This window comes from Eurytemora carolleeae, unplaced genomic scaffold (assembly GCF_000591075.1).
Source record: "Eurytemora carolleeae unplaced genomic scaffold, Eaff_2.0 scaffold169, whole genome shotgun sequence".
Taxonomy (NCBI): Eukaryota; Metazoa; Arthropoda; class Copepoda; order Calanoida; family Temoridae; genus Eurytemora; species Eurytemora carolleeae.
The window spans coordinates 295850-308055 of NW_019396316.1; the positions used below are offsets into that span (position 1 = coordinate 295850).

At 31.1% G+C, this 12206-nt stretch overlaps 1 protein-coding gene across 1 annotated transcript; it reads right to left on the bottom strand.

The window, feature by feature from the left end:
* Nucleotides 1-767: 767 nt before the first annotated feature.
* Nucleotides 768-7685, bottom strand: LOC111700796 (uncharacterized protein DDB_G0271670). Its single transcript, XM_023471839.1, has 7 exons — nt 7567-7685; nt 4957-5009; nt 3818-3866; nt 3165-3263; nt 2436-2502; nt 1730-1968; nt 768-914 (listed from the first exon to the last, which is right to left on the bottom strand). Exons 1-7 carry the CDS (start codon nt 7659-7661, stop codon nt 779-781), a joined length of 738 nt encoding a protein of 245 aa, XP_023327607.1. The 5' UTR covers nt 7662-7685; the 3' UTR covers nt 768-778.
* Between the last annotated feature and the right edge of the window lie 4521 nt (nt 7686-12206).

Consider the following 12206-nt stretch of genomic DNA (forward strand, 5'->3'; position numbering starts at 1 on the left):
TTTCCATATCTTTTATGTTTTAACCTTAAGAAGGCGGTGTTTCAAAAGAGCCGTCTATTAACCGGGGGAGGGGGGGTCTCCGTCTCCCACCATCCCGCCATTTTCAACCATAATTACCTTTTATTAAGAGCTATTTAGAAGGAAAAGAAAGTTATGAATTTTTTATATGAAAAATCTGAAAAAATTAGCTTCAAGGACACAAAGTCATACCAGTAATGTCACATAAATCTAACCTCCTGTACATAACATGTACATAACCTGTACATAAAACTTTTTGATTTCTGCACTTATAACAACTTTATTAACTGTAATCAATAATATATATTCTTGGGTTATATATAATCATATTATTTATTCAAACTTTAATACGTGAATATAAATATAAATATAACAGTTTATACAAAATATTAATAATAAAAAAACAAACAAATTTCAACGATTTCAGAATTCTCAATGTGTGTATTATTAAAATACAATTGATTTAACCAAAATGTCAAATGTTGGAGTAAAGAATTTGAAATAAAAACATGAAATTCAATCTGTTTAGACAAACAAAGCAAGTTAAAGCTTGTTACTGAAAAATTATTTTGTTTACTCAAAAATACATTTTTTATTGCTGAACAGACCAAAGGTTTCAAGGGGTACCGTTGTAAATCGGACACTGCAATCATTGCATAGAGGGTCACTTAAAATTACGCATACATGTCCCTTTGAATATAAAAGTTTTATCCTCGAATTGAATTTATATTTGGTGAATATTTTCTTTCTCAAAATCTGTTTAATGTTTAAATCTGAGAGATCGTCTTCTCTCACTATTGAACAAGTTTCTGCGGGCTGCAGATATTCTGGCTGATTTACTCGTTGTCGCAGGAATACTCGGGGTAGAGCTTTCATCTCCATTTCTGTTCGACTTCCTACGAGAATATTATTACTTCAGAGGGGTTGCAAAAAATTATCACTTTTATCAATTTTGCTACCCTCCGAAAATTTAGCAAATTATGTTTAAAAACTATAAGGCCTTTTCAGAAATACACAATAACCTTTTCTGAACTTTGAAATTTTTGAGAAACAGTCTTTGGAATTTAAAAATTAAATATGTATTAGTTCAGTATTAGTCACGAAAACGAAATATATGGTGGGGGGGGGGGGGTTCTTCTAGAGAACAATATCATACGTAATCCATAATTGGCCAATAGAAATTAATTGCATGTGCATTGTGCATTCAGTTCATTCATTTTTTTAAAATATATTTTCTTTCATGGATGAAATTAGACAAAGTGTAAGAAAATGTTTTCAACTTTGTTTATTCTAAACATTTACATTTTTTACATTATTTCGAATTTTGTCTATTAAAGAAGACCCAAACGACCCAAAAGCCATCAAACAACAAAAAACGATGCAGAAACGAACGCGTTTAAACATTTTTTGTATCGTTTTTTCAATCTTTTCAGGGAGAAATATATTGCCAAATTTAATAAAATATATTGCCAAGTTTAATAAAATATATTGCCAAGTTTAATAAAATATATTGCCAAGTTTAATGAAATATATTGCCAAGTTTAATGAAATATATTGCCAAGTTTAATGAAATATATTGCCAAGTTTAATGAAATATATTGCCAAGTTTAATTAAAGATATTGCCAAGTTTAATAAAAGCAAAGTTTAGCAGAATACAGTTTTCAAATCTTGGAAATTTTACTAAATTAAAAAACTGAATAACAACACTACCTGCTAGTAGAGTAGGATGAACTATTACTTGAAGAGCTAGACGTACTATAGCTCACTGAGCTAACAGGGCTGCTCTCAGAGCTGGTGGAGCTGCTTGCAGAGCTGGTGTAGCTGTTTCCAGAACTGGAAGAGCGTCCAAAGCTGCTTCTAATTCCAGTTCTCTGTCTATAGGTTTGACGGGTTGGTTTCAAAGAACTCACTTCTCTAGTTTGAACAATAGATGCCTTCTCTTCAATTTCCTGAAATTTAAAAATTAATATAAAACCTTTAGAGTCATAATCAGTAAACTGTAGAATAGGAAGACGACATTAAAACAATACGGAAGTGCACATGGTGTTGGTACAATACAAGCAGTATTACTAGTAAATTATTAAATCACTTATTAAGTGAATTGGGTCTGTGTTTGGACAGATCGTAGGCTTGCTTCTTTCTTTATTTTCAGAATTGTCACTTTGGATTTTTCAAGTTTTCTAATTAATTTTATTTCTAGACGGTTTAGAGGTCAAAACTTTTTTGTGATTAATAATGTTAATCTTAATACATTGGTAGTTTTGGAAATAAAGGTCAAAGTTCTTTATTTCCTTAATTTTTGGCACATTTATAGAAATAAATTAGTCAAAAAATATTCCGTGCATTTAATTGAAAAATGAGAAAAAGAAGACGACTTCCTGGTTTCTGGTTTCTACTCAATGAGTCTAAAATTAACCTTGTAAAGATCTTGATCCAGTTTTCTTGGCACCCTAAGATGGTTTCGAACTCGGGAAAGTCCACTCCTAAAAAAGTTAAAATTTTTCCAAATAATCCATTCCTGGTTTTCCTAGTTTTTAAACATATTTTTTATTTTCACAAAGGATTTAACCGTAAAGACGATTTGAATGGCTTATTTCATGATTTTTTTTAAAGGAATTGACAAGGTCGTCTCTGAAGCCTCATCCTATGTTGTTAATCCTGCATTGTATGTCAGAAATCCTACAGTGAAACCCTTAATAACGAATACATCGAAAGAATTCATCAAATGTCGTATTCTTCACTTTCTGATAATGGAATGTTGCAGATATTTAGATTTTTAATTAAATGATTATATGGAACTCTTTAAAACTGTTCCCGCATTTTCATGGCTATTTATTTATTTTCGCAAATACTGAAATTTACGTAATATAGTATAAAACTCATTGAAAAATTGCCAAGACGACATTTGATAAATTCTTCCGATGTATTCGTTATTAAGGGTTTCACTGTAGTATACCTTTCAGATTCTAATTCTATGCATTGTCCTTAAACTTAATTTGTGGGAAACCCAGGGTAGTTGATTTCTGAGCGATCAATAATAAATTTGAATTTTGGCCAAACCAGTGCATGAAAATGGACGAAAAAAGTTGAAATTAAATTTTTGTTGTTGTTGTTGAGTTTGTTGCTGTTGTTGTTAGCTGCTAACCTAGAGGATCCATAAGCTGAAGCAGGGGCAGCTGTTGTTGTTGTTGTTGTTGTTGTTGTTGTTGTCTTTTCAGCTTCGAGGAAGGTTAAACAGTCACAGCTGCAATAAATCATTTATTTCTTAAAGGGATTGCTGACAAACTATACCGACTCTTTGTTGAAAATTTTACAATAAATTTCAATTTTTATCCTTAAATCAATCAAATCACTCAACAGCATCTTGACTTAAAAGACGAGCAATATTTGGCCAAAATTTATCCAAATTCAATGAACACAAAATCGAATTATTCGCGTTACATCAATTTAAACAATGAGGAACATTGTAAGAGAAATCGTCACCACCAAGTGCAGTGAGTACCATACAAAGATAATATATATACTAGAGCATATATATTATCATTCGTATCAGAAAACTCTGGTATGGAAGACGACTTTTAAATTCAAGTTATGAATTTACATAGTCATGAGATACAGCAAATGTGTAGTATAAACATGGGCCCATTGCACTTAATAAGTGAATTCATAAGTTACAAGTAGAACTATTTGTTTTATAGGAACATCAAATACACTTAAGCATTGATTTAATGTCGTCTTCCTTTTCCAGAGTTTTTGGTTCTCACCGTATGCAAGAAATAAAAAATTATTAGAGATTACCCTTTCTCGATTGGTGAGCATGTATTGAGTACGATAATACCAGTATCTCCTAGTAAACATTATTGTACAGAAGGTTATAATGCAAGGAAAGTTATTTCAGAGGCGTACGCATCTTTTGTACTGCAGTGTACTGTCTCTGGGCGGTAATGTAAACACAAGACGGATGTCGAAGCCTGACATGGTATCCATCTTTCACATAAAAAATCAATAAATATTCTGGTCATAGGAAACTATTATGTGAATTATTAAAATTATCAAAATTTAATGCTTTTAACCTCCTCGAATACTAAACGAAAACTGATGCATCTATTCTTGTTTACTACAAAACAAATTCCGCCCAGAGAGAACTGGTTTCAATATGTACGCCGAGTATACGCAACTGCAATTAACTTTCCTTGAATTACAACCTTGATTGTACATATATGTATATATAGTGTCCTAAAGAATACCTAGCATGAAACATAATGTTGATACAATAAAACTTCAAATCATGTTTTGAATACTTATTTTCTTAAACATATATATATGGGTGTTCAAAGAATTGTAACTACTGAGGATCGTCATGATAGACGTGAAACATTATGTTTAGTATAATTCTTTTTTTTAATAAAAATGTGAAGTTAAAAACTGAAATATATATATATAATAAAAATAGATATAAATTAAAGACAAAAGTATTGATAAATAACATTTGCTGTTTTACGCCAGAGATTAGGTGTCTTCAGTTAAGATAATTTGTTTTTCAATATTTTGACATATGTGAGGAGGCTTTTTTAAGGCACAACGCAAAACAAATTCTTATCCTGAACAAATTCTTATCCTTTATCAATTTGAAAAGTATCTATTATTTTGATAAACATAAAGAAACAAATTTTTCAAAGTGAGAAGTTCACCTAGACAAAAAAGACCTGTTACGATGAATGCACAGTGAATTCTATAAAACTGTGAAACTGTGACTGTTTAGTCAAGTTATGATTATGAATGAATGCACAGTGAATACTATAAAACTGTGAAACTGTGACTGTTTAGTCAAGTTATGATTATGAATGAATGAACATGAAACACAGCAAATGAGCAGTGTATTACAGACCCATTTCAATATCATTTAATAAGTTGGCCATTATTTCCACACAACTTACCCAGCTGTCCAGGTCTGTTTGTTCCATCGAGCTGACCCATGCATTTACCCCATCTGATGGAAATATCCACAATTAAATAAAACATTTTTTAAATTATATCTTCGACAATATATCTTTATGAAACAGCAAAAGGGTCTCAAAAGAAATCTAAGTTTTTTCAATATTAGTAAATCTTCTTTTATTCAATCTGCACATTTTTTAGAAAATATGAACCGGTCATTTTCGTTGTTGTTTTGAAAATGCTTTTTTCCTAGAGTAAAGATTTTGTTAAAAGCAAAAAACAGTTACCTTTTTGGGGTTATATTTATTACGATCTAGAGACTAATCGTATGGCAAATATACAGGGTTACCCACTAAGAATGAGACTTCAGAGAAGATTTTACAGAATTTATACTTTCTGCAGTTTCCTTATATTTATTATTTTCTGCAACCGTAAATCTTATTTCTTTCTTTTTCTAATCATTGAATACGCCATTATCAGATTGTCTTCAAGGTAGAAGACTTAATTTAACCTTGGAATAGTCAGATTTAAAGAGTTGCAGGTCGTCTTTAAAGAGTTGCAGGTCGTCTTTAAAGTCGCATCCTTTGTGGGTAACCCTGTATCAAACACTGTATTAAACTTGCGGAATGAAATGGGTTTAGGCTTAATCCGAATTAAATTGGGATTCGATTGCTACTATAGTTAACTTGAAACTATATAGCGTCTATAAGTAGGATAGATAGATAGATAGATAGATAGATAAATAGAGGTAAAATGAGTAGCAATTGAATCCAAAGTAAATGCATACTAAAGTGGAACAACCAGAATAAAGACGACTAGTCGGGCCAAACGCTATTATTTGGTTTGGTAAACTTTTTCCAAATTATTGTTGCGGGACCCTTTTATTCACTTTGAATCGATCAGCCTAGAACCCCTTTCATTTTTCGCAAACACTCCCTTTAAAGTCACACATTTTATCAAAGAGTACCATGGATGCATTTTACAAAAACGCCAGGGGTCATACACGTCGTGGTTCAACCCCCCTTATTAACCTGCGGATGTATTAGATTTGTACAGTATAGTAAACACTCTTTGGTTTGACCTTTGCTTGCCTATACACTTCATATATGGGGGTTTATACCCAACAAAACTGTAAATATTTACGCAAAAGGTCAGAAGGGTTTCAACGTTGAAAATCAACATTAAATATTGAAAATGAAGGATATAGAACTAACTGTATAACTGTATATTAGATCTATGTAGATCAATGTTATCTATAAAAGAGAGTCAAAATAGTTATTATGTATGTTACGTAAAACTGTATAATTATATATTAGATCTATGTAGATCAATGTTATCATAAAAGAGAGTCAAAATAGTTATTATGTATGTTACCTAAAACTGGGCAAATCGTAACTAAGAGTATAACTATTAAGGAAACGTTCATAATAATAAAAAGATTCTTTGTTTGCTATAATGTGTACTAGACCAGAAACTATGCAGAACATAGACAATGAAAATGTGTACATTAACCAGGAAAATGTGTACATAAACCTGGAAAATGTGTACATAAACCAGGAAAATGTGTACACAAACCTGGAAAATGTGTACATAAACCACGAAAATGTGTACGTAAATCATGAAGTGGTGCAGATAAAACAAGAAAATGTGTACATAAACCATGAAAATGTGTACATAAACCATGAAAATGTGTACATAACCCATGAAAATATGTACACAAACCATGAAAATGTGTACATAAACCATAAAAATGTGTACATAAATCATGAATAGGTGCAGATAAACCAAGAAAATGTGTACATAAACCATGAAAATGTGTACATAAACCATGAAAATGTTCATACATAAACCATGAAAATATGGACAGAAACAAAGAAAATGTGTACATAAACCTGGAAAATGTGTACATAAACCAGGAAAATGTGTACATAAACCAGGAAAATTTGTACATTAACCAGAAAAAGTTAAACAAAATCAAGAAAATGTGTAAACAAACCAGGAAAATTTGTACATAAGCCATGAAAATATGTACATAAACCATGAAAATGTGTAAATTAGCCATGAAAATATGTACATAAGCCATGAAAATGTGTACATAAACCTGTAAAATGTGTACATAAATCATGAAAAGGTGCAGATAAACCAGGAAAATGTGTACATAAGACATGAAAATGTGTACATAAACCATGAAAATGTGTACATAAGCCATGAAAATGTCTAAATAAGCCATGAAAATGTTTACATAAATCATGAAAATGTGTACATAGGCCATGAAAATGTGTACAGAAACCTGGAAAATGTGTACATAAATCATGAAAAGGTGCAGATAAACCAGGAAAATGTGTACATAAACCGGGAAAATTTGTACATAAGCCATGAAAATGTGTACATAAACCATGAAAATGTGTACATAAGCCACGAAAATTTGTACATAAACCTGGAAAATGTGCACATAAACCTGGAAAATGTGTACATAAGCCATTAAAATGTGTACATAAACCAGGAAAATGTGTACATAAGCCATGAAAATGTGTACATAAGCCATGAAAATTTGTACATAAACCGGGAAAATGTGTACACAAACCTGGAAAATGTGTGCATAAACCCACCTGTAGCAAGTTAACCCACAATTCTTCTCTCTTCTAGCTTGTGTACAAGTACAAGCCAACATTGATATAAACAACAGAATTAATTTCATCTTCATCCTTATCTGAAATCATTTAGTATAATGTCATGTAACAAACTTCTCTGGCATGTCCGATTCACCATTGTGTTCTTTGAAGCTTCAAGAATTCTTCTCTTTGAATGATATTGATATTCTTCTTTTAACCTCCTATGTCTCTGCTTCGGAAACAATTGTGGAAATCGTCAGAAATAAACACTTTACACAAGCAAGAAAAACGACAATATCTCATGCATAATTAATCGGTTAAAGGTTGTAACTTGGTACCGTTGTTACACTTGAAATAACGACACAGCAGTCCTGTGATAGTAAGTATAGAACTTAACAAAAAGATTTTGATACATACCTTTTTGATACCTTTTTTAGAAAAATTAAAAGCGTATAATTTTTTCTTGTGACTTCACGATACCGGCCTTTCTGCCATTCCAGGAAAATCTTGACTTTTCATTGTTATTTTGATAAACTTAGTTCCCAGCTGTCCTAATATAAGTAATAATAGGCTTTTAAAGCGCTTCGCGCCCATCTTCTATTTCAATTGTGAACCTTGTCTCGTTGTATACATTGTAAATCAAAACCAAAAAAAAGCTTGACCGATTCTATAAAAGAAATTTCGTGGACTTTCAAATTTAATGAAAATTGAAATTTGTTTGAGGCAAATTTTTGAAATTTTCATCATTGATAAACCTTACCTGAAGTTATGGTCCCACAAAAAATTTGGGCCAAATAGATGTTTCTGTAAAATATGTACACAATACCTATCCCTCTAACCTACACTATTCTCACATTGTTCCAAAATTGAATATTGAATTTATTCTGAAAGTTTACTAGAGCATTTTCAAAATAATTTTATTCTCAAGTTTGATATTTTTCAAGTAATTCTTATTTGTATGATTTATCATTCACACCGGCTCCCTTTAAAGCTTTGTATGATGAAGAACGATGAAGAATGATGAAGAATGATGAAGAATGATGAAGAATGATGAAGAATGATGAAGAATGATGAAGAATGATGAAGAATGATGAAGAATGATGAGAATGATGAAGAATGATGAAGAATGATGAAGAATGATGAAGAATGATGAAGAATGATGAAGAATGATGAAGAATGATGAAGAATGATGAAGAATGCATGATATTTCTTTTTCCAATTGAGGTGCCTCTGTAAAATGTCTTACGGATTTCTGCTTCACAAAAAATGGAGGAAATTATCAAATCAAACACTTTTCAAGATAAATATAATAAACTTTTGCTTTTTTCTTATTAATCAAAAAAAAATGTAACTAAAGAGAGAAAAAAGAATTAGTTCAAATAATTTGACCCGATTGAAAAATTAAGTCTGTCCATTCAAAGCTCTCAGCTTAAAGGAATTGTGAATGTTTTTCAAGAGGTCACTGTCTGATTTACAACGGGACCCTTAAAACTTGTACCTGATCAAGACTGTATGAGATATCCTTGTTTTACTGGCTTAAGTTAAAGTGACTTGCGGAATTATGCCGCAGAGAAACGGAGGAAATGGTCAGATTTCAATACATTTTTAGGATAGGGGACGATAGCATGTCAAATCAGACATTGTACTTAATAAATGAAGGGTTACATTAGATTACGCATGTCGCATACAGTCTCTTTAAACACTGATTCTGAATGAGAATTGAATCGAGATAAACTTTTAGCCTCAAGGTGCTACAGAGATACTTCCTAGTTGCACCCTGTACTCAGGGGGTACACGGAGCTCAGGCTTACACATCCGTCCAACTCAACCTTCCAGCTTCAACTACGATGGATTCATACGCGGGGATATTTGCAGAATGAGGCAAAGAATAAGACTTAAATATAATGTACTACGGACTGGATCAAATCAAATCAAATCAAAGTAAGACATAAATATAATGTACTACTGACTGGATCAAATCAAATCAAATCAAATCAAAGTAAGACACAAATAAAATGTACTACAGACTGGATCAAATCAAATCAAATCAAAGTTTTCTAAATGTATACTCTGGTTGTTTGTCTGTCTGTCTGCCTGTCCGTTTTTATCCAATAAACGTCAAAACGGCTGAACCGATCGGGCCCAAATTTTGTGTGGGACTTCACATGACCCCAGGGAAGGTTTTTATTAATTAGTTATGTTAAAAAGATTTTGAATCCACGAAAAGATATTATTAAATCAGCGAACTTTTTTGTTTTTGTTTTATATTGTACAAAGAGAAGATGCTCCAAGGTAGAGCCACAATTAAAAGTTGCAATAGCGCGAAGGGAAGAGCCCTATAAATGCAGAGTGATACAGCTGTTTAGAGAGAGAGGGTAGGTTGTTTTATTTTTAGATAATAACATCAACACGTTGATTCTTAACAGAAAATGTTTACAAAGTTGGTAAGATTTATTACAAAATATGATATAATATATAAAATATAATATCTGATTTATTACAAAATATGACATAAGATGCTTCTTAATATCTATTCAAAAAATGAGCTCAGCAGTACTACTTTGTTTGTATCAAGGAATATACCTGGAACTACAGTATATTTGTTTACAAATTCAATGTATTGCAGTTTTTGGGAGAAATGTAAAAACAGCAAAGCCAAGGTTATAATGCAAGGAAAGTTATTTCATAGGTGTACGCATCTTTTGTACCGCTGTGTACTGTCTCTGGGCGGTAATGCAAACACAAGACGGATGTTGAAGCCTGACATGGGATCCATCTTTCACATAACAAATCAATGAAATATTCTGGTATAGGAAATTATTTTGTGAATTATCAAAATTTAATGCTTTTAACCTCCTAGAATACTAAACGAACACTGATGCATCTATTCATGTTTACAAATTCTGCCCTGTATACACTGATGCATCTATTCTAGTTTACAAATTTCGCCCAGTATGTACGCAGAGTATATGCAACTGCAATTAAATTTCCTTGCAAAACAACCTTGGGCAAAGCTTTGTTTACATTCTTCCCAGAAAATGAAGTACACAGTACACAGTACACAGTACACAGTACACAGTACACAGTACACAGTACACACCATTTTAAGTTCTTTTTTAATAAACTTCCTCGTTTATTTTTTTATCCAGAAAACTTTTTATAAAACAAATATATTGTGAAATCTTTTTGATATTTTTTGAACAAATGTACTAAAAAGATTAGGATAGTATTCAAATTGTATTTTATTCTTTCAATAGTTGTTCTTTAATAATCAATTTATTCATTTATAAATAAGATGAGCTGTTAGAAATAATCCTATCAGTTCGATATTAAAATCGAACAAAAAGTTAGAAATATCTCACTTGCAGTTAGAAATATCTCACTTGCAGTTAGAAATATCTCACTTGCAGTTAGAAATATCTCACTTGCAGTTAGAAATATCTCACTTGCAGTTACCAATATCTCACTTGCAGTTAGAAATATCTCACTTGCATTTCCAAAATGGTCACGGTAGTATGATATTACGTACAAGATATTAGTTTTTCATGCAATACCTTGAGTTTTTTTCGATTTTTCGAAATGTGAATAATTTAGTTTATAATTGAAGGCATGTAGAGCAAAACACATTATGGTTAACTTTGATGCTTATTCTATTATTGAGAATAGATTTGTAGTTCTAAGGTTTAAATATTCATTATTTCTGTATCGTGTTAAGTAATATAAATAATAATAATAACACCGGAAGGAAATTGAATTATTTTTTATTTAAATTACAATTAATAATTCACTTCGGTTCATTCTAATTTGTACTTGGTGTGTGACCGACTCTATGTACTCAAATTAAAGGTGAAAGTTGATAGTACAATAGTACAAATATAAAATAGTACAATAGTACAATAGTACTGCTGTCACTAAAAACTCCGGTTTAATTAAAGTACTGCACAAAAGTACAATAGTACTGCATAACGACTTCAAGTTACTTAGAGCAAGTTGAGTTGCACATAAATATTATGAAACCAAAACGGTACATTATACACCCACTTCTTGTACTTTAGGTGAAGATGAAATTGTACCTTCCTGGTTAAAAATCATTGGGCCTTAACTTTAAAACCATTTTTCACTCTTTAAATGAAGATTTTTCCTTTTTGGTATAATTTATATATTTTTAGAACTATTTATTTTAAACAATAATTTAATTATATTATTTCTACGGATTTTAAATCAGATATCAAAATTAAAAACAAAATCAAATAAAATTGCAAAGATTATTTATGTACGGTGGTAGACGATTATATCAATATGATGAAGACGACTTTCGATTTCAATTTTAATTATATCAAGCCTTTTCAACAGAATGGTTACAAAATAACACTGAAACAAAGAGAAGATTTCAATTTAAAAAGCTTTTCTTTTATTATTTGTACACTTGTAATGCAAAAAATAGCTTGCTAACAATTAAAACTTTTGTAAAAAGTCGTCACCATTATATTCGTAACATCGCCTACCACCGTTGCAATGTTGCATATCGTCATTTCTTTCATTTTACAACTTTATCGTTGAGGGTAGAAGGTCAAAATTATTATAGGTTTGGGCGGAATTTGTAAACAAGAATAGATTCATCAGTGTCGTTTAGTATC

Coding starts and splice junctions, on each gene's coding strand:
- LOC111700796 (XM_023471839.1), bottom strand. CDS start 7,661: ATGAAGATGAAATTAATTCTGTTGTTTATATCAATGTTGGCTTGTACT. Junction 2,503..3,164: donor TCAGCTTATGGATCCTCTAG/GTTAGCAGCTAA, acceptor TAACTTTTTTAG/GAGTGGACTTTCCCGAGTTC. Junction 915..1,729: donor TCATCCTACTCTACTAGCAG/GTAGTGTTGTTA, acceptor ATATTCTCGTAG/GAAGTCGAACAGAAATGGAG.